Source organism: Diceros bicornis, chromosome 24 (assembly GCF_020826845.1).
Source record: "Diceros bicornis minor isolate mBicDic1 chromosome 24, mDicBic1.mat.cur, whole genome shotgun sequence".
In the NCBI taxonomy this organism is placed as follows: Eukaryota; Metazoa; Chordata; class Mammalia; order Perissodactyla; family Rhinocerotidae; genus Diceros; species Diceros bicornis.
In genome coordinates this window covers 6771213-6795405 of record NC_080763.1, presented here as the reverse complement: position 1 = coordinate 6795405, position 24193 = coordinate 6771213, and the positions used below count along the sequence as shown (strand labels likewise).

The 24193-nt window shown below is 34.8% G+C and overlaps 1 protein-coding gene across 6 annotated transcripts in view; it reads right to left on the bottom strand.

Moving 5' to 3' along the window:
* TMEM260 (transmembrane protein 260) overlaps positions 1 to 24193 on the bottom strand; it is a 66855-nt gene that overhangs the window by 8119 nt on the left and 34543 nt on the right. For all 6 annotated transcript variants that reach the window (XR_009223683.1, XM_058566992.1, XM_058566993.1 and 3 more), the window contains exons 7-14: positions 23119 to 23159; positions 20221 to 20304; positions 18910 to 19024; positions 17506 to 17675; positions 15394 to 15565; positions 9935 to 10083; positions 2556 to 2732; positions 1133 to 1186 (exon numbers count right to left, since the gene is read on the bottom strand). Coding sequence is in view for 5 of the 6 variants with exons in the window: in XM_058566992.1 (XP_058422975.1) it covers positions 1133 to 1186; positions 2556 to 2732; positions 9935 to 10083; positions 15394 to 15565; positions 17506 to 17675; positions 18910 to 19024; positions 20221 to 20304; positions 23119 to 23159 (962 nt within the window). In the remaining variant the exon portion in view is untranslated. The remainder of the gene's footprint in view (positions 1 to 1132; positions 1187 to 2555; positions 2733 to 9934; positions 10084 to 15393; positions 15566 to 17505; positions 17676 to 18909; positions 19025 to 20220; positions 20305 to 23118; positions 23160 to 24193) is intronic.

The following is a 24193-nucleotide window of genomic DNA, read 5'->3' as shown; positions in this document are numbered from 1 at the left end:
ACCACTTAAATCAATACCTGCCCGAATAATGACCTGCTTTCTTCTTTTATGTGAGTTCTCCTCCAGCTTTCCCACATTCAATCACAGTGAAGAACTGTGCAAAGATACGGTATGTCTTTGATCAGTTCTTATAAGCAAGTATTTGCCCCTATAACTAGACTGATAACTTGAAATATGCTGTTTTCTGACTTTTTAAAAGACACTACTGCAAAAACTATAGTATATCTATTTTTATAATTGTTATTTTGGAGTTGTACTTCTTGACAACTTTTTAAAAATCTCTTTAAACTTATGTGAGGCCTTTACACTATAACTCAGTTCTCGGTGCACAGCTCAGTCTCTGGCCCAGAGTGCACATCAATACATTTTTGCTGACGGAAGTACTTCACAAGTACTTGGTACCCCTGTCTGCATCACTTAGGACTTTTACATTAATATTTAGGCCAAAGTCTGTTATTGTTAGATATTTTGATTATTTTAATATAATGACAGGAACAAAGAGAGTCAACAGCATCACCATAAAGTGTTCTATAAAGAAACAACAGGGAAGTACAGCATCTAGCACATTAATATGCAAATCTCTTTTCACAAATCTGCCTGCTCCCTTAGACTGAGCTCCCTGAGGGTGGGAACTGGGCCATATTCATATGTGTAGCTTCCCTGCCTAGCACAGTGCTTGGCCTCTAGTAAGCCTTCAATAAAAGCTTAAATAGTTAATTAGCACATGACACATGGAGCCAAGGTCCTCTTACCTTCTCCTCAATCAGCTGCGCTCTCTTTGCTGTAGTTGAGGCAAGAGAACACAGGAGTTATGAGTGCTCCAGGGTCAGACAGATGTGAGCTCAGACTCTATCTCTAGTAGCTATGTGGCCTCGGACAAGCAACCTCTCTACCTCCAGTTTGTTCTTTCGTAGAATGGGATAATAATAACTTCTTCACAGGGTGTTGTGAGGATGAAATGAGATTATGTATGTATAATGATTAGTATTATGCCTCAAAGAAAATAATTGATCATAAAAGTTATTTTTATTATCACCACTCACCCCTACTCCCAAAATGAAAAGTGCCACATAAAGCTACTTCTCTGCCATATTAAAAATAGGCTGCAAACACAAAAACATTGATTAGTCACCTTGCTTGCCACATCTCCTCATTGGCCACAGATTCCCAAGAAGATGGATCAAACCTGTAGTTACAAGACAACAGTAACATTATTGTCAGCTACATTTATTGCTGTGGATGTGTAATCTTGATTTTGCAATCTTGCAAGGCCAATAAAATAGGCCTTGAAGTTCTAACAAGGAACAAGATAATAAACTTACTCTCCTAGAAAAGTTCAATTGTTAGGAATTTGTGGTTTTGGCAAATGTGTTCTTAATTTGCATAATGAGCCCCAGTGCCTCATGGGAGCAAACAAAGGATTAGTGGGGAGAGGCTGGAGGCATCTGGGGAGCCAGCTGTTCTTAAGAACTGTTAGATGGGCCATAGTGTGGGGCTGAGGCCTGGGTCACTCTACGGACACAGCTAAGAGCCAATGGGCTGTGAAGTAAGGGAATAAGCCTGAGGAGAGGGGACTCCTGGCTTTGATAAATTATTGCGGGAACTAGGAAGCTGCCCAAAGAACACTGGCTAAACCACTTGCTGGCTTTTTTTTTTCTCTTAATTAAAATTTCTCTTATTATGTATCTATTTTGACAGAATGGAGATAAGGAGTGATGATGCATACTTGTACTGCTGTCGGCTGCTTGGAGAATGGGTGATTTTCTAACTTTCCCTCACAATGGTCACAGAGTGCTCTGATGTAGACCTACTTATCCATCTCTAGCTGGTGCACAGCAATGCGGTCTGTTTGCTCTTATTGAGTCAAAAAACCTTGGTAGCATTTGTTCATATGATCTTGCCTGTTGTTCTTGAATTATAAGCAATAATTATCTAAGTTGTAAATAATTCATAATTTTAAAAATAGGCAATAGAAGCACATTTCTTTAGATGGTGACTCATTCTCCATATGGGAAAGAGTCAACTCTATGTAGAAATGCTTCAAGGAAGACTAATCATGCCCAAAACAGCATAACCAGGCTGATGACAAACAACTGTGAAGAAAAAGTTACTTAAGTCCCAGTATTCCCTATAGAGAAGTTAACTGCCATTCCTGAAGAAAGAAAAATATGACGTTTATGCATGTGGAAACTATGCGCAAGAGTGCCTTTTAAATCTCTACTGCAGAATTTCTTCCCCTTTGAGGGTATGAGATGTAGGATGGTGGATAATACAGCCTTATGAGACCTGGAAGTGGAAGGTGCAGCATCTATCTGCTGTGGTGTCCACAAGCACAGCCTCCTTTTCCCTTCTACCTCCTCACTGTCCTTCAAACATGAGGACAAGAAATACACGTTCTCTTTCTCTATTACGATGCTCGGTGGGCAGCAAAATAACAACATTAACAACTAATAAAAAACAAAACGAAAAAATTAAAAGACATCTCAAAGTTTAGTAAGTTTTTTAGGCACACAAAATTGCTGTAATTTGATGAAAAATATAACTGCTCTTCATACCTTCCATATTCTTCAGTCCAGTTGTAGATATTTCTTGTAAGTCTAATCCATTCCTCAGGGTTGAATACAATCTCTGAAGGAACTAATTTGTCACAAGAACCCCATGGCCAAAGTGAATAGTTCTTTTTCCAGGTTGGGTCACCTTCATGAATTCCTATGCAAACAAATGTTTCTTTTCTATTGAAAACAGAAACAAAAATATTTTTAACATAAAGTTCTAAATGTTAAATATATATAACTCATGAAGGGTCATTTTTAACTCCTTAAACCTTGGTTACCAATAAACCATTTGCAAACATTTTGGTTTACTTAAATCTTTCCCAAATAGACTGTTTGAAATTTATATTCATGTAAAAAAGCTGTTTTAGGGGGTTGGTAAGAAGCATACAGACATAAATGATAAAACCTACCTGTTTGTAACATTAAAGAAATCACTCAGGGATAAGCGCTGTTATAATAAAAACTTCTGTGGTCTTGTCTCACATGTAAACATACATATTATTTGACACCTTTTTAAATTTTATAGAGGGAAATATGTTTTCTTTGTATCCCTACTTAGAAGTAGTCTTTCTCAAATTCCCATTGCACTTTCTTTTTTATCTCTTTTTTATCTCATTATTTTATTGTAGTTATTTTTTGCATTTATAAGTCTTTCTGAGTAGCCCAGAAGCATCCTAAGGATAGGCTCTCTCTCTTTGAATTAACTCTGAATCCCATATAGAATGATGCATAGGTAATACATGGTATTTGCTGAGTAAAATTAATTAGATTCGAATAATTATTAGGAGCTTCAAATCCTATAAAAATTAGTAATAGAAATAGTTTAAATAAGCTTGTTTCAAAAACATTATAATTAAATAGTTCGATTCCAATTTGTGGTATATGCCTTAATATCTATTATTAAGTAGGAAAAAAAAGAAGCATATTAACAGAAATTACTTGAAAGTAAAACACTTCATGAACTTTGAAACAAGACACTTCTGGCTTAGATTTTAGATTTTTTCCACCATTTATTATCTCTATGATTTTGGGAAAATTACCTAACTACTTGTGTCTAGTCTCCCTCATTGGCGAAACGGGTATAACTATCTTTCAGAGCTGTTTGAGATTAGATGAGATATCTGATATAAAGCACAGTCTTAAAACATAACAGTTCTGGTTCTAGGGAAGATGGAGTAGGCATATTCTACTCTGTCTCTTCCACTGCACACAACTAATTCCTGGACAGAAAACATAGAACAGCCATCTGAGGACTCTGAAAAGTAAATGGTAGAAAGAAGATTGGGGGAAGAAACCAGAATTCTGAGTTCTACCAAATCCGTGGTGAGTTTACCCACCGTTTTTTCCCCTTCCAGAATTGCCTGGCCTGGACTCAAAGGAAGCCTGAAGCCCAGAAGTATACACCAAGTGAGGACAAAAGAGCTCCAAGAAAAGCTCTTTTTTTCTAGACCAAGGAGCAGGAAAGTGAACTCATAAGGGTTGGAGCAAGCAGAGGAAATCCCCTGGGTTGTTTTCCCTTCTCTCCTTCCCCAGGCACCAGGCAATACTGTGCCAGCAGCAGAGGCGGCAGCACAGCGATGGCAGCGGCAGCTGGGCAGGTTCCTACAACTCTGAGGAAAGGAATACTTTCCTCTAATCAGAGGAGCTGTGCTTCCAAGAGCAGGGGGAAAATTCCCACTACTCTTTGCCTCTTTCAATCTTCCCACAGCCTGGCCCCAGGTGTAGACACAGTCACACGAATTGCATGGCAGAAGAACAAAATTAAAGCTCCAGCTTTCTGGTCAGAGAACCAGGAAGACAGGTTCTGGGGAGCTGGAAAGTCCTGGGATGAATACAGAAAGGACGGTGATCAAGAGAGCAGTCCCATAAAGTTGTGTATGAACTCCTGCTTATCTCTGAGCTCAGCATGCATGGATCTGACCTTAGAGAGGGTTTGAGGAATGAGCCACAGGGCAGACCACCACCCAGGACCCAGACTACGTACTGGGTAGCATACACAAGGGATTAATCTAGACAGCACTATAAATGCTTTGAAAACAGAACTAACATCAGAACCACAGTTCACAGAAGGCAGGTCAGAACTTGCAGTCTGAGATTAACCTGGCTGATAGCCTGCTAAACAAACAAACAAAAAATCAACATTCTCCTTAGGATTTAAATAAGACTCAAATATTAAAAATGTCTGGGATACAATCCAAAATTACTCAGCATATGAAAAACCAGAAAAATTTCAACTCACAATGGAAAATACAATCAATAGATATCAATTCCAAGATGACATAGATGGTAGAATTGTCAGACAAAGACTTTAAAATAGCTGTTATAACCAAGCACCAAGAAGTAAGGGCAAATATTCCTGAAATAAAGGGAAAGATGGAGAATGTCAACAGAGAAACTGAAGATATAAAGAGGAACCAAATGGAAATTTTACACTTGAAAAATATATTGATTGAAATTGAAAATTTTGGGTGGGCTTAGTATAATTTTAGAAAGAGTGTGTGTGTCAGTGAACTTGAAGATAGAGCAAGAGAAATTATACAATTTAAACAGAGAAAAATGATTGAAAAAAATGTACAGAGTCTCAGGAACCTACCTGTGGGACAATACTAAAAGGTCTAACATTTGTGTCATCAGAATCCCAGAAGGAGAAAAGAAAGAATGTGGAGCGGAAAAAATATTTGAAGAAATAACATCTGAAAAGCTCCCAAATTTTGTGAAAGACATAATCTCACAGATTCAAAAAACTCAGTGAACCCCAAACAGGCTAAACTCAAAGAAATTCATGCCCAGTACATCATAATCAAACTGCTGACAACTAAAGACAAATAAAAAACGTTGACAGCAGCCAGAGGAAACAACACATCTCACGCAGGGAAACAATGACGTGAATGCAGAGCTCTCGTCAGAAACCATGCAGGTCAAAAGGAGGTAAAATAACATTGTAAAGTGTGAGGGGGCGGGGTGGTGGTGGGAAGAATTATCAACCCAGAATTCTAATTATAGAAATATCCTTCAAAAATTCAGGTCAAATAAAGACATTTTCAGATAAAGGAAAACTAAGAGAATTCACTTCTAACAGTCTTGCTCTCAAAGAAATGCTAAAGGAATATCTTCAGATGGAAGGAAAATGATATGAGGGAAACTTGGACTATCAGGATTGAAGGTAGAGCAACAGAGCTGGTAAATATCTGGATAAATATTTCAGACTATTTTTTCTCTTAAGTTTTAAAATATATATATGACAGTTAAAAAATATCACATGCCTGATATAATATATATGACAACGTAATCAAAAGTGGGAAGGTTAAAGGGACTTATATGGCAGTAAGATTTCTACATTCCACTTGAAATAGTAAAATATTAATCCTAAATAGACTGTCAAAAGTTAAGTATGTATACTGTAATCTTAAGAGCAACCACTAGAAAAATTTACAAAGAGACATAGTAAAAATCTCAATAAACAATTTAAAATAGAATATTAAAAAACTCAAATTATCCAAAAGAAGGCAAGAAAGGGGAAACAATGGAATGAGAAGCAGAGGAAATAAACAGAAAGCAAATAATAAAATGCTAGACATACATACAAATATATCAATATTTACATTAAATGTGAATGGTCTAAATACACCAATGAAAAGATAGACATTGCCAGAATGGAGAATAAAACAAGACACAAATATATGCTGTCTACAAGAAACCCCCTTTAAATATGGTATAGGTGGTTAAAAGCAAACGGACAAAAAAAGACATATCAGGAAAACACTTATCAAATTAAAACCAAAAACCTCAGAGGGATTTTTTTTTTGTAAATAGAGAGAAAGGTGCAAATGCAATTCAATGAAGAAAGGATAATATTCTTAACAAATGATATTAGGACAATTTGACATTCATAAGCAAAAAAAAAAAAAAAGAATCTTATCCTAAAACCCCCGACTCTTACAAAAATTAACTCAAAATGGATCATTGATCTGAAATGTAAAACATAAAACTATAAAATTCTTAGACGAAAACATGAGGAAATCTCTGTGACCTGGCGTTAGGCAAAGAATCTTTTGATACGACACCAAAAAGTTTAATCCATAAAGGAAAAAAATGATAATTGGATTTCATCAAAATAAAAAAGTTTTATCTGCAAAAGTTTGGACACTTGGAAGAGAATAAAAAGTCAAGCTACAAACTGGGAGAAAATATTTATGAATCACATATTTAACAAAGGATTTGTATACAGAATACATAAAGAACTCTCAAAATTCAATAGTAAGAAAACAAACAATCCAATAATCCTACTTCTAGGTATGAAAACACATTCACACATAAACTTGTACATGAATATTTATAGCAGCTCTATTCACAAATGCCCCAAACTGGAAACAACCCAAATATCCTTCAATAGGTGAATGGATAAATAAACTATGGTACATCCATACAATGGAATACTACTCAGCAATGAAAAAGAATAAACTATTGACACACACAAAAACTTGGATGGATCTCAAAGGCATTATGCTAAGTGAAATATGCCAGTGTCAAAAGGTTACATACTTGATGAGTCCATTTGTAAGACATTTTGAAAAAGATAAAACCACAGCAATGGAGAATAGATTAGTTGTTGTGAGGGTTAGGACTTCAGGAACAGTATGACTACATACTAGCAGCACATGGGAGTTTTTGGGGTCATGGATCTATTCTGTATCCTGATTGTTGTGGGGGTCACACAAATGCATATATGTGTTAAAATTCATAGAACTGTATACTAAAAAAAAAGGTAATTTTTACTGCATATTAAAAATAAAATAAAATAATAGGTATTCAATAAATATTAGCTTCCTTCTCTTTAAAAAGTATCCATTTAGAGAGCTTTCATATGACACTTATGGTTCAACACTTTGGGGAAAAAAATCTCTATCAAGTGCCTTTCAATTGTTCATGTCTTTTGACTTGGTAATTTCACTTCTGAGAATCTATTCTAGTAATTCAAACTTTCACCTCCTCCACAAGAAAACTATATACACAGAGGCATTTGTTGTAGCCTATAATTTTATTAGGTAAAAATTAAGATATCATATTAAGTATCTACTAATAGTTCGATTCCCCTATTATTATTAAATTACAGTATATGTACCTACTAAAAATATTTACAAAGGGTTTGTAAAAACATTAAGAAAATGGTTTTATCATATTCAATGAAAAAATAGGATTCTTCCATATTATGCTTTCAACTTTGTAAATAATATGCATTTTTGACATATTTGTTATTTCTGATTGATAGGACCACACTTTTTCTAGTTTTTAAAAAATAACTTCTTATTCTGTAATGAACACATACTATTTCTTAAACTAAAAAGTTTACTTTAAAATTGGACACCAATAAGCAATATTTATCTTGTGGCTTTGATTAGTCAAAAATATTAACAAAAATTTATTGGCCAGAATGATCATCACCAGGCTATATTACAATAGCAAAAGTCTAGAAACAACAACAATGTCCAAAAATAGAATATTTGTTATCATGCATCTATATGAGAATATTATTAAGCCAAAAATGATGGTAATAAAGACATTTTATTGAATACATGAGGAAATGTTCATGAAACGATATTAAGTGAAAAAAAATTGGACAGGAAACTCAATATTATCCCAGCTATGTAAAATACAGTATGTGTATATGAGTATGTATGTGTGTGGATAAATAAATAATTTCTGTTAAAAATGAATGGAATTCCAAAATGTTTACCAAAATGTTAATAGTGGTTGTCCTTGAAAGACAGATGGTACTGATCTTCCTTATGTTTGTCCACATTGTCTAGAGTTCCCACAAGGAGCATACAATATTTCCATGAGGACATGCCTCATCCACGTCTGTAGGAAAAAGCCCTCTACCATCTGGGCCTCCACACTCACCCCCTCACCTAACCCTCTCAGCCCTGAGCTCCAAACATCCTGGGCCGCCTCGTTTCCCCAGAGCGCAGCAGGCCCTTTTCAGGACTTTGTACATGCACTTCCCTTGAATCAGCCTTCTCCCACTCACTTGGCAAATTCCTACTTAGATTTTAAGTCTCCAAAGTTTTGTCCATATCAACATTATCAAGCCTACCAGATGATACTGTAATTTATCTGTTTCATATTTAAGACACCACCTGAAACCCTCTCTGAAAGACTGTAACAGCAGGGATCATGTCCATGCCTCTGCGGCTAGTATAGTTGTTGGGACATTCTGGACACCCAATATTTCTTAAGTAAATGTTGAATGAATGCCGCCAGGCAGGATTAATCGCTTCTTCATCCATGGTCCCAGAACACTTGGCTTATACTGTCAGTTAAATCATCCATTCAGTAAACACATATTGAACACATACTGTGTCTCAAGGCTTTGCTAGTATAGGGCTTATCCTATCATATTATTGCCAGTTGTATTCCTTTCTACATATATTTACAACTAGATTGTGGCCTACTTGAATTTGGAACTGAGTCTCACTTTATTGCCAAGGCCTAATATAAGGTGGAACATAGTAGATTCAATAAATGTTTGTGAGGTTGAATTACATCAAGGTCACACACACACAAAAAATGTCTATTTGGCGAAGTTAATGGTTCTTAATATTTCATTCCAAAATAGAACAATTAAATGTTCTATTCAGGAAACTTCAGGCTCTGAACACCAAAAGTATCACATTATTATGTTCCTAGTAAAGGATAATTTAACTTTGGAATTTACAAAGAATTTCTGAGGTTCCCTTTAGAAGAGAATAGAAATTATGAAATAAATTTTTCTTCTTCACACTCTGGACAATCCCAAGCATTTCAGACAGGAGAAATGTTCAACACTACACCACTGAAGGAGTTATTTATCCTCAACCTTAACTATGAATAATTTTATGTTCTCAAGTATAGAATTCATAATTCTCATATGTTATCTCAGCCAACATAACTGTAGGTGTTTTTCTTATTTATAAAAATGCCTTATCCTTTATTAAAAAATCCTTAAGCTATTTTTATATAGTGATTATTCCTAGAAAACATTTGCTTTACACTTAAAAGGGGGCCATGGTGTTGATCGGGGGAAACTATAATTGCTTGCGATCCACCTGCAATGATTTCAAGTAGGCAGGCACATCTCCAATTTCTCTGAATTGTACTAAGATCTTATTTGCTATTCTTGCTAATCTGTCTTTATTTTTCCTTTACCCAGAACAATAACATTTATTTCTGCCTGGCCTCATTTATGCACAGAGATTCAATTTAATTACAAAGATAATCTCACCAGTGACAGAGAAATAGGTGTAGAAAATTGGTCTTTTGGATAAAGCACAGCTGCTACATAAACAATTTTAGAAAAGCTTAAGATTTTAGAAAAGCTATTATATGAAAAGAATGCTTACTGTTTATTTATTTCAAGAAAATGATAAAGATTAAATGTGACCATTCCACTAGGTAGTATTCCTTCCACAGGATTCCACCGGTTCCCAGGAAAGTTGACACCTGGTAAATGCTTTGCCATCTTGGGTAAATACCACTCATAAGTCATCATCTGCCAGAAAAATAACATATATCATACTTTTAATATATTTCCTAAAAAAGAATTAAGTTTAGCAAGTAAAGTGAAAAAGATCTAAAACGTGGATATACTCATTAAATATAAACATAATTGAAAAATACATACAAGCACAACCGAGGTATGTGGCACTCACGACTCTTCTGATTTAAACCTTGGATTTCATGTCTTAAGTTACAACTGTCATTGGTAACATCAGCATCTAGTTTCATTTTGCCTCCACGCATTTGATGGACTGCCCAGAAAGACCTTCCCCCATTCTTATACCGAGAGAACATGTACTCAACTTTGAGAAGCAGCTTCAACATCACTTCCTCTGTGATGCCCTCCAGTGTCCACAGCAGCACGCTATGTCCCTACAGCACTTTGCACGCACCTCTGTCACAGCCCTTAGTCCACTCCTCGCTAGACCGCAGGCCCCAGAGGGGGACTGCATCTCTTCATCTTCGTGCACCTGTGCCCAGCACAGCGCCTGGCACACAAGAGTTCTCAAATTACCTTTGCTCAAGTTCAAATGTTTTTGATGGCCAGACGAGACAACCCAGGCAAAATACAGACATGTGTCATTACTCCATTCTTTCATTAATTCATTCAAAATCAAGTATTGCTCACCTATAATGAGGAAGATATAATCCCTGCCCTTGAGAAGCACAATCATATGATAATCTAGGCTTCAAAGCTAAAAACCCTTTTGGCTAAATTGTCTGAATTTATTAGTAGCTCCAAATTAATTACAGATCCTGACATGTTCTTTTGATTAAAATAAATCATTAGTATCAAAAACATCATAATTTTCTTAATTCTGTACTTAATATGTACTTAAATTCTATACTTTTACATATACAGATTTCCTTTTTTTAAAGAAAGACTCATATTTACACTTTCAAAGCTTTGTTAAAGTTTGGATATCATCGTTTGAGCAATTATGCTTCTGTTTTACTTGCCTTACACAAGTCATTTAACTAGAAATAAATTAATTTTAATCTAAGTGTACATTGTAAATATTCAAAAAATACTTATTGAATTAGATTTTATTACCCAATAGTTTCAGTTCTTGGGGATATTAACATTAATTAAATACCCACTGTGTGCTATGACCTTAATGTTTTTCATTTAACTCTCATAATAACCTTACTATGTGAGAATAATTATGTCAGATACTGTTGATTGCCCACTCAACAGCTAATACCTTCTTCTTTCTCACCAACAAAGTCCTGATTTTGATCAGTAGCCCAGAGCAGCAATCTGCTCAGGTTTAGTCATTCCCTTTTGCTAGTGAGTAGGAGTGGCCATATGACCCCATACTGGTCAGTGGTAGCCTGAGTGGAGGTCTGGTAGGGGCTTCTGGGGCACATGTTACTCCTGATAGAGAGGGAGGGGTGGGGCAGGCCCTAGAAGCACTTTGCTTTGTTTTAGGATGGGATGTTAGGAACCGGGCATCAATCAGTTCGAGAGACCTGCAGAAAAGCTGCCCCAGAACCCTGATATCATTGAACTGCTTGTATTATCAACCCTAAAACCTCCCATCTCCAGACTACTTGTTACGTGAAGTTAAAAACGATATAGTTTAAGCTGCTCTTAGTCAGGTATTTTGCTTCTTGCATTCAAAAGCATCCTAACTTATATGATGATCATTTCCGTTTTATAAATAAGGAAACGGAGGCTCTGAGAGGAAAAATCATTAGCCCGCATCACACATCCAGGAAGTGACAGGATGAGGACTTGAATTTAGGTCTAATTAACTTTGAAATCCATGCTTCTCAACTACAGTAGCTGCCACCCCAAATAGTATTTCAAATCACACTGCAATACCATATCATCAACAAATAATCCAGCTTTTGTCAGAAGCTAGACTGAAGATCAAATTAATCAATCTGTGTACTTGATATAAATGCAAACTGCTTATAAAAATATGTGTAATTTGCAAATTTCCCTGTATTTGCAAATCTGTTTATAGAGATTTCTCCAAAAAATTCTAATTATTCATTAATTCAACAAAATTTATTAAACAAGTATTGTGCCTAGTAATTTGCTCAATCAAACTAATCACAGTATTTTTTTAGGATTAAGAATGTCTCTTTTCCTGATGACTGCTCTAAAAACACCAGAGATAGATTTGTTCCCTTTTAAGTATTTACGGTTTAAATAATAAATCTTATAGTTTAAATATATTTCTTCAGTTCCAGAAGCTTGTTTTAATAGACCTCAAAATTTTCACAAGTCCTCTCAAAACATAGTTTTGTCATAAGATCAACAAAGTTTACACAAAAATTCTATACCAGAATTGTGGTTAATAATTTCTATTTTGAGTGAAATGTTTACTTACCTGCAGAATGACTTATTTTACATTCAACCTAATTTATTTTAATCCCTGGACCAGTGGGCAGCGTTAATTTGAATGGCTGAGTTGGCCAAATGTAAAAAAGAACAATTTAAAAATAAATTTCTTTTGTTGGTGCTGTGGAGTGGATTCCGACTCCTAGCGACTCTGTGTACAGCAGAGAGGACCCTGCCTGGTCTTTCCATGCCATCCCCTCACCTTCTGACGCTATAACAGACAATGCTCGCTGCTAGTCACACGGTTTTCATGGCAAATTTTTCAGAAGTGGGTGGCCAGGTCCTTCCTGCTAATCCTTCTAGTCTGGAAGCTCCACTGAAATCTGTGCACCGTGGGTGACCCTGCTGGTGTTTGAAATACTGGTGGCACAGCTTTCAGCATCACAGCAACACACAGCTGCCACAGTATGACAACCGACAGACGGGTAGTATGGTTCCCTGACCAAGAAACGAACCTGGGCCATGGCAGTGAGAATGCCAAATCTTAACCTCTAGACCACCAGGGCTGGCTTAAAAATAAATTTACAACACAATATTTTCATAGTTTGTCATGTGAACTAGAGACTTAGGATGTTATTTGAATCTAACATAAAACACACTGATTCTTTTTAAAAAAATGTTTATTTTACTCAGTTTTTTATTGAGGTAACACTGTTTTATAACAATATATAAAATTTCAGGTGTACATCATTATATTTCGACTTCTCTATACACTACATCACGTTCACCACCAAAAGTCTAGTTGCCGTCCGTCACTGTACACGTGCACCCTTTTACCCTTTTTGCCCTCCCCCTCCCCTTCCCCTCTGGTAACCACCAATCTATTCTTTTATCTATACGTTTGTTGTTGTTGTTTTTATCTTCCACATATGAGTGAAGTCATACAGGAATTGTCTTTCTCTGTCTGACTTATTTCACGTAGCATAATATCCTCAAGGTCCATCCCTGTTGTCACAAATGGCAAGATTTCATCTTTTGTTTTTAAAGCTGAGTAGTATTCCACTGTACATATATACACCATATCTTCTTTCTCCATTCATCTGTTGATGGGCACTTAGGTTGTTTCCAAGCCTTGGTTATTGTGCATAATGCTGCAATGAACATAGTGGTGCACATACCTTTTCTAATTAGTGTTTTTGTATATTTGGATAAATACTCAGAAGTGGAATAGCTGGATCATATGGTAGTTCTATTTTTAATTCTTTGAGGAAATCTCCATACTGTTTTCCATAGTGGCTGCACTGGTTTACATTCCCACCAGCAGTGTATGAGGGGTCCCTTTTCTCCATATCCTCTCCACCATTTGTTATTTCTTGTCTTTTCAATAATAGACATTCTAACATTATAACATTTAATAATACATTCTAGGTGTAAGGTGATATCTCATTGTAGTTTTGATTTGCAATTCCCTAATAATTAGTGATGTTGAGCATCTTTTCATGTGCCTGTTGGCCATCTGTGTATCTTCTTTGGAAAAATGTCTGTTCACATCCTCTGCCCATTTTTTGATCAGTTTGTTTATTTTTTTGTTGTTCAGTTATATGAGGTCTTTATATATTTTGGATATTAACCCCTTATCGAATATATGATTTGCATATATCTTCTCCCAATTGGTAAGTCATCTTTTCACTTTGTTGATGGTTTCCTTTGTCATGCAGGAATTTTTAGTTTGATGTAGTCCCATTTGTTTATTTTTTCTTTTGTTTCCCTTGCCTGAGGAGACATATTCAGAAAGATACTGCTAAGATCGATGTCAAAGAGCATACTTCCTATGCTTTCTTCTAGGAGTTCTATGGTTTCAGGTCTTACATTCAAGTCTTTAATCCATTTTGAGTTAATTTTTGTGTATGGTGTGAGATAATGGTCTGCTTTCATTCTTTTGCACATGGCTGTCCAGTTTTCCCAATACCATTTATTGAAGAGACTTTCCTTTCTCCATTGTATGTTCTTGGCTCCTTTGTGGAAATTAGCTGTCCATATATGTGTGGGTTTATTTCTGGGCTCTCAATTCTGTTCCATTGATCTGCGTGTCTGTTTTTCTGCCAGTACATCTGTTCTGATTACCATAGCTTTGTAGTATATTTTGAAATCAGAGAGTGTGATACCTCCAGGTTTGTTCTTTTTCTCAGGATTGCTTTGCCTATTTGGGATCTTTAGTTGTTCCATACAAGTTTTAAGATTTTTTGTTCTATTTCTGTGAAAAATGTCATGGGGATTCTGATAGGGATTGCACTGAATTTGTAGATTGCTTTAGGTAATATGGACATTTTAACTATCTTAATTCTTCCAATCCATGAGCATGGAATATCTTTCCATTTCTTTGTGTCTTCTTTGATTTCTTTCAACAATGTTTTATAGTTTTCAGTGTACAGGGCTTTCACCTCCTTGGTTAAATTTATTCCTAGGTATTTTATTCTTTTTGTTGTGATTGCAAATGGGATTGTATTCTTGATTTCTCTTTCTGCTAGTTTATTGTTAGCATATAGCATATAGATATGCAACTGATTTTTGTATGTTGATTTTATACCCTGCCACTTTACTGAATTTGTTAATTATTTCTCATAGTTTTTTGGTGGATTATTTAGGGTTTTCTACATATAAAATCATGTCATCTGCAAATAGTGACAGTTTTACTTCTTCCTTTCTAATTTGGCCACTTTTTATTTCTTTTTCTTGCCTAATTGCTCTGGCTAGGACTTCCAGTACTATGTTGAATAAGAGTGCTGAGAACACATTGATTCTTAAAACATTCAGTTTAAGTGAGAAAGAAGCAACTCATATGATTTACACTATTAGTTAAAGTAAACAAAAAATGTGATATATATTCTACTTAACAGTGATTATGAAAACTGTTCCCATCCACTGTTTAAAAAATAGTTTTTTTAAAAAAAACTATGTTTTAAAATGATTACAATTACTATATTCTAAGTATATTTTTCATATACTTACTTCCTGATCCACTAAGGAAATATCTGGCCTCAGTCCCTCACAATAATGCATGTAACGGAGAGCATTTCCTGGCAAATCTCCTCTGAGTAAGATAATTGCATCATGAGGCATAGAGGCTAGAAGGTTCTTCGCAAATTTATCAATCACGTAGTTGTTGCTTTGGTCACAAATGCTACATAAAAGGATCAAAGAAACCATTAAAGGAGCAACACATTGCTTCAGTTTTACTAAGACTGGGCTTATTTTCCACCCCATTCCTTTCCCATCATGCAATCTACATTTAGTGTTTTGAAGTATTCTAATTTATATCTTCTAAGAAGTTGCTTATATTTGAAAAGAGAACACTATCATCTGGAAAAAAAGGAGAAGGAATTAATTGTGCAATTGAAAAAAATCAGTGTACTGCTTAACTTCTGGAATTTATAATCATACCCATTAGAAAAGAATCAGTTAGTGCTCAAGAATAAATCTTTTTTTTCCTAAAACCATATCCAATTTCACTGAAAAGAAGTAAGCTTTCTGATTCTACTTGGAATTTAAGGTAATTTCATTTAGTCCAAAGGAACTTTTGGAAATGCCAAAGGAAATCTGCTGATTTCTGGCATAAATTTGTATGACATTTGTCTGACTCTCTTGCATGCAAGGTTGATCCTTTCCACCACTTCCCTGAACCATAGGCTCTCTGTGTTCCTCTCTCTCTTCTAGACTGAGAAATCATTAGGGAATGAGACCAACGAGAAGGAAGGAAAGGATTAGCTGGTTGAGTTGTTTACTTCTCTACAGGCATTATTTGCCATTTCCAACAACAGCAGTATGACTCTTTTCAATGATGAAGTGCACTTTCTAACTTCAAAGAAAAACTGGCATGAATTCTGAGAGCTTCCCATGAAAAAAGAAAAAGACTGCAAGCGAGTGGAAGTATCAAAAACGGAACAAGCAATGTCCTTCCCATTATATTATCAGGTCTGCTACATTCAGTGGTGCTGAGAAACACAGCCTAAAGTTGAATCCCTGGGTTAGTATCACAAAGCAAATAAACACTACTAGGAACAAAATATTATCCTTGCCTTATAACTGATGCAACTGTTTCCTACTATGATTCCCTACTTTGTGGGGTGAGGCCTTCACATTTTGCCACCCAGCAAAGTTGCTATCTGTTCCATTCCCCTGGGGCAAATAAAAGAATCAAAACAAAAGAAAACCACTCATCCTGTGCAATCATCCCTCGTGTCGAACGTGGATTGCCCTAAAGACCCAAGCCAGAAGAAGACTGGATAAAAAAAGGTTGGGAAACACACTGTGGGCTTTGCAAACTCTTCTTGAGCTGGCTATGGAGTTAGTTGTGTCCGGGACGTGCATCCCTTTTCCACATGGCCTCCTGGTGATGCAGCCTTCCTAACACTGGCTCTACCCTCATTTCATAAAGAACATTGGTTTTTAAAGTTAAGTTGAAAGGGGAAATTTAACCTTTTAAAGTATCAATCAAATCTCCAATGGACTTTTCCACTTCTGTAATGTTTACTCAATGCTGCTGGAAATAAATGAACTATCATCTAAAACTTGGACATCTTTTATGTTAGACTGAGCTTTTCATTAGAATGGCTATTAAAAAGATTTTGAAAAACACATATAATACTAATAATGCATAAGGGTTAAGAGACTTTTAGAACTTTATTTCAAAATAATTAATATTCATTACCACAGAGAGAACTAGATAAGGGCCAGGTATTACTCAAAAGATAAAATCTTTGAAGCATAAAGTGAATTATTTTAGGGCATACAAAAAGGCTCACATGTCTTTACTCTTGATCTAAGAGGTATTTTAGATCATGGAATTTTACATATACTCCAGATCCTACAAAGTATCTCTAAGGGTTCCTTAGAGGAAAATACACAGATAGTTTACATGCAACACGTGAACCCTTGTTTGCGATGCCCTGAAACTACACATCACTCATGCTGAGATTCTGGTTCAAAAGTTTAAGAACCACTGCATTCAGCCCAGGCTGTCTCACTTTGAAAACCGTGCAAGTTAAAGGTGAAATGAAGTCCTAGAATCTAAATGTCCAAATGTCTCTGGCTCTACTTTTCATAAAAATAAATATGCATTACCTGAAATTAGAATATATTTGGTAAATTACAAAGAGAGTTGCTGAAAGCCATTCCAGATACTGAAGCCCGTTGGTGTTCAGCACTCGGTTACTCTCAGAAACAAGTGCAGCCAAACCAACGCCAGCGAGGACAGCCACCACGGCATTGCTCTGCATCCAGAATCGCTCTACCTGTGAAAGAGACGTGCAAACTATACGTCCAGCTGCCTGATTTATGCAACTCATCAGGTACTTACATATTTTAAAGCATATGTACTTTAGCTACATCTAGTTGCTTATGCCTGCTGTTACTCAGGGCCTGTTAACTGACTTTCCCACTCTAACTCCATGCCACTTTAGTTTTCAATTTTCAAACATTCCTCCTTCCCAGTTTGACATGTGAATCTCCCTTTTTGGATCCACACATTCTTCTCAATACTTCATCCTGAACTCCTGCTATATGTAAGGTGGAGGAGGTGGAGCAATGCTTTTGCTTTACTCCTGAAGTTTCCTTCCATATGGAGAAGCTCCACTAGTATAACACCCCCTCACTCATTTCTCCCTGTAGGATTGTGGGGACTGATCTGACTGGGGAGTTTGGAGCTGGGACTGGGCTTGATAGCCACCCCCCCCCCCCCCCCCCCCGTCTTCCTCTCTCTGTCTCTCTCTCCCTTTCTCTCTCCCTCTCTCCCTCCCTCTCCCCCACCCCCCCACCAGTGGGTGGGGAGAGGCCTGTGCTGTTCAGCACTGCCTGTGACTAGTCTAAGTCTGTCTGTTCTGGGATGCAAGTGAGGAGGCCCCCTTGCCCACAGGTATAAACCACATTGTCCAATCTCAGCGTTGTCAGCAACAAAGATGACTCGCCCACCTGTTATATTAGTCTATTTCGTTTCTCAATTGATTCTGAATTCAGGTGATCAAGCAGGGTATTATTTATAGGCCTTTTGAACACACACACACAAAAACAGTTGGTTTCAGCTGTTATAAAAAGAGCTATCTACATTTATAGAGTTTCTATTATAAGGGGAAGAAATATCCTAATCTTAGAGATGGCAGCCAGGGAAAAACAGAAATGTGGTTGCTCTTTTGCACAGACTGGGACTGGTGAGGTAAGAAATAAGTTTCCATTAAAAAAAGTTCCAAGAGAAATACAGTAGTACTTATATCTACAAGCACACACAAAATGACTACCTTAAATCTACCTGGCATTTATTTTTCTGACTATTGAGTTAACTAAACACTGCAATTTTTTTCTAAAAAGAGACCTTAGCCTTACTAGTTCAATAATTTAACTTTTGATTTATTATCATGTATATATAATTTTAACTATTTCTGAGAAAATTTGCTCTTCTATAAGATTCATGAAAGACAAATTTATACATTCTTCATCAAATTTCTGGTCAAAGGATATATCTAAGTAACTTACCACACCCAAGAAAAGTGGTTTTGAAATATCTAAATTTGCCCTCCAAGCAAAGAACAATGAATAAATGCAGAACATTGCAGTAAAAAGCCATACTAAGGATGGATTCTGTTTGTCCCTATAAAAAAAATTAAAATATGTCCAAAATTATTTCTGCGCATGAATATCAATAATAATGTTACATAGTTTTAAACTATAGGAAAAAATATTTGGATCATAAAATTTTCCATTTTTAAGTAGGAACAAAGAAAGGTCTCAGTTTTAAAAATCTGAGTTGGAACAGATAACCAAAACACAGTAATAAACTACACACTGTACTACATTGTAGACAACTTAACTTCACAGAGCTAAAGATATAAAGTTAAAATTCATCAAAGAAATACAAATTATTAATCTTGTTAATTTAAGAGGTAATTAAATATACGCAAAACAAAAGAATTTCATGCATCAAAATAATAAAGATTTTAAAATGACAAATCTCAATGTTGGTGAGAATGCAGCAGTCTGAGAATGACTGTTAGTACAATCTTCAAGAAAAGTTAATTTGATAATATATATCAAGAGCCTTAAAAATATTCATACTTATTGACCCAGTAATTTGACACAAGGGCATAAATCTTTAAGCAATAACCAGAAATGTGGACAAACATTAATGCATAAAAATGCTTTGGTATTACTTATAATAGTGGAAGAAGTGGAAGCAATCTAAAGATCCTCAAATAAGAGAACATTTAAATTAATTCTCCTAGGTCATAGGATGGACTATTATATAGACATTTAAATGATTTTAAGTATTTTTATGGTATGGGAAAACGCTCACAACATAAAGTTAAGTGTTAAGGAAATAAAACTATAAATGTATATACATATATATACATTTATGTAAAAATACACTCAAGAGATTAGAAAGTAAATGAACAAAAAATTAATGGAAGTTAATAGTGCTATATTTTTTAGGTTTTCTTTTATCATTGGAGGCTAATTTTATCTTCAGAGGAATTCAAATACTTGTTTGATTCTTTTGCGATGCAACAATAATTGGCTATGGGCAGAGTAAGGGATTAAATCAGAAGCTTAAGACATCAAATGATTTTCTTAGTTAGATTTTAATATACTGTTCAATCTTTCAAAATTATTAATTTATAACAAAAAACTAGCAAGAAAGCAATACATATTTGCTTTAATAGAAGTGGTTAGAGTCATTTATTTGGAATATAATATAATACCGGCAATGTTCTACAATGACATATTGAACATATTAATTGAACTAATGAACGTGGGAAAAATAATAAGAAAAGGAATTATATTACTCACTTTCTTGCTAAACATATATTTGCCCAAACTGCGAGGGCTTGAATGTTGAATGAGAGTTGGGTCTTCATATTTGTTATTTGAGCACTGTAAAAGACAATCTAACTTATTGTTGGCAGAAAACAAATTTGGTTAATTCCAAATAAAACATTCTTTGTAGAATACATCCGATTAGGGACTGAATAGTTTTAAGGGCTGGAGTCAGATTTTAAAATTATTTTGTTTTCTTTTAAATTTGGGAGAAAAAGTACTACAAGAAAGAGTTAAACGGTTCTAAGATGTTTTCAATTGTAACAATTGGTTACCAACTTATATAATTTGGAATAGGATCAGAACAAATAATTTTTCTCTATTTGTGATCTTGGTATATTATATTGATATTGTAAACCAATTTGTATCCTTGACTGGTTTGATAAGCAGTCATCTGACAAGAGTTTTTGGACTTTCTTCTATCAGCAGTGTAGACATGGCCCCCAGTGATTTAGAATTAATTGAATTAAAATTGAAAACAATTAGTTCAAGTAATTTTCTGGAGATCCAATCATGAAGAATAAAAAGGACAAAAGAAGTGACCTCTATCTAACCATTCTTTTCTGGGTTATCTTCTTCCTTTTTTTCTATATTATTTCTCTCAAAAAATGTTTAAGCAATCTCCAAGAAATGTGTTTTTTCTCCTACAATTAAACTAAATTCTTCCATTAACAAAGAAGTATTTTCCAGGTGTTGTCTGAGTTCTGAAATAGCTCTAGCAGTCTCCAATTTTTAAAAAAGAAATGACTCTATACACCACCTTGAAGAACTTTCTTCTCCCTACTGGCAATTTTACTGGAGAAAATGTGATGCCATAAAATTATGGAAACTACATAATGTGTATTTCACTAATGGAGACTCATCTACTACGAGAAGATATCCTTACTCCTTTTCCAACACACTTGAAAAACTGATCCCAGCATGAGGCCCACTTTAAACCAGTCTTCAAAAGGAATGAAGTCAGTCTCAAAATTAATTCTGGGAAATCTGTTGCTTAAATGTAAGCTCTAAAACATGGTCACTGCCTAGGGTTAGATTCAATAATTTTCTTTTACAGGGTTGCAATGTAGAGATATGCATGGGGAAAGAATTTAATTTGCTTGACGAAAAGGGTAGATGATTAAGTTCCATCATTTTGAAGGATTTTCTAGTAAGTTAATTATGAGTTGCCTTTCTCAACACTCCTGTCCACCTGAAACAACTAAAGACTAGGAATTCTCTCACTCAATCAAAGGGTGCTAGGATTATGCCTCCACTCTACACTAGGATTTGATTTGAACAAAGAGTGTGGGTGTGAGTGGTCATCACTTTTGTCGTCTTTTTTCCTGGGTATAAAACATAACTGCTATTATTTCAATGTAAAGGAGGCCTTTAAGTTCCCCAATAGATGACTTTCATGTGCAACTACTAAAAGTTAGATGTATGGTCTATACTCTTGAGAGTTCTTTGGAATTCATGTGGGATTTGTTAAGGCAAAATATACCAGTAATCCTGAGTGTGATAATTCCAGAAGGTAGGTAGAAAAGATCAGGTAGTGAGTCTTTCAGCATGGAGCAGAGCAGAATTAAGTAAAAGATCAGAGATGTTGGTAAAGCTGTCTTTACCTTTAACAGGGAAACTGAGCTTCTTGCTACCTTCTCCCCAACAAAAAAGAAAAAGGACCCACAAAAGTCTCAGTCAGATATAAAAAGAAATATTTAAACTCAATTGTGAGAACCATCAAAATAAGCATAATTGGTGGCAGGAAAATATTTTCAAGATATAGTATAAAATGAAAAGCAGCAGGCTAATAAAACTATGTATTTTGTTATCCCATTTTTAAAAACAAACAAAAATATAAAAAATATTGGAAGGATATAGACAAAAATATTAATGGATTAATAATAGTGGTTATCTCTGCATGTCAGAATTATAGCAACTTTAATTTTCTTATTTTTGTTTACTTGTATTTTCTAAACTTTCTATAATGATTATGTATCAATTTTTTGGAGTCGGGAAGTAGGTCATTTAAAAAGAAAAGAAGGAAGGATGGAAGGAAGCAAGCAAGTAAATAAGACAGAAATTGTGAGAACCTGTGAACTACCTCACATGTAGAGTTGAAATATTCTCACCATATTTTTAAAATGGTTTTTGAAAAGTCCTGAAAATCCCAAATTAATAATTAGTTAGGAGATCACTTTAGAGTTATAGAAAACAATTCTTCACTAATTTTATATTGAAAATATTATAAAAATATTACTGGATTGGTGTGGATATTTTTAAAGTTGTCTTAATCTGTGTAGGTTTTAAAGCAAATACTAACCCATTTTCAAAGAACGCTGGTCGATAATATAAATGAAATGTATTTGCTTAAGCTGGCTCTAATAAGGCTGGGTGTTAAAAATATGTAAGTCAAAAATACAGGAAAAATCTTAAGAGATGTTAAATAAATTAAATTCTGAAGAATTAAAAAAGTGTAGCTCAATCCAAAATAACAAGAAAATAATGATTCAAATTGCTAAATATAGTGTTACAAAACGTCTCTGAAAGAAAGAAGATATATAAAACCAGAACAAAGAATAAATTTATAAAGCAACACTACATTGAGTAATTTGTATCCAACTGAAAGTTGAAACATTTTAGTTTTATATGTTCTTTACAGGATCCTGATATTCTCATTCACTGTTGTATTTATTGCTCACTTGAAGCTTTATCTTACTGAAGGAAATACTACAATATTTGACAGTATACACAAACAACTGTACAGGTGAAAACCACTTCTCAGACAGGACATACTGCTTCACAAAGAGATAAGCTCAGAACTCCCAAAAATCATTTAAAGGAACTAATAGAGAATTCATCTAAAAAAAGTTTCAAATATTTCATACTCACAGCAATATTTGAGACATACTGGATCCTGTTTCAGATTTGGCCTAAACATAAAAGAGAAAAGTTTATTTGCACAAGCATGAAACTGAAGCTTTGCTAGGCTATTGTATTTTAACTATCTTGATTTAAAAAATACATGTTTTATATATACAATGCAACACCTCTCTTCATTCAAGGTCTTTACTTCAGAGCCTTATGAAATTTTTAAAGAGAAGTCACTGAAAACTAAACATGGACATCCCTTAGGAAGAATTTCAGAGATAATAATTGGCTAAAAATCAGTTAAACTATTTCAGCAGGAATGATTAATACATTAATGAATTAACAGACTTTACACTTTTGTTAGAGAGTTTCCTTAAGCTCTTTTTAGGCACCTTGATTAGAGCTCATTATCACCTGTTAGTCTATAATTTCACAGTTATGTGTGAATTATACAAATTGGAATGGCCCTCAAGCAATATTTTAATGGAATAACCAATATAAGTAAACCACAGTACAAATTTAAATTATCAAATTCTCTAAGCCAAAAAATAATTAATAATTATCCTTTTATTAACCTATTTTATTATGAAATATCTCCTATATAGAAACAACATATATAATGTATATTTAAAGGATAAAGAGTTTTAAACAATCTATAGACCCCACCATCCATTTAAGAAAGAGAACCGCGTGAATACCATAGGTACTTCACAAAGCCCTCACAGGCCTCGCATTTCTCATCCCCCCATGGTAACTGTTACCTTGAATTTTGTGTTATTCCTCTACTTTCCAAAAATGTATAGTTTTACTACTTCCGTATGTATCCTTGAGCAACAGGTTGCTTAGTTTTTTCATGGTTTAGAATTTTGTATAAATAGTGTCACATAATATGTACTCTACTGAGATGTGCTTTCTCAGGTAGGACACAAAAAGCACAAACTACGAAAGAAAAATAACTGTGTATATTAAAATAAAAAACCATCCATTTATCCTCTCATTTTGCAGATAACCTTTACCATAACCACATTTAGTGTTTTCCCCTAATTTATGTATTAAGGAAAGCAAGGCCTTTTGAACTTCTTAGAACACACTAAAT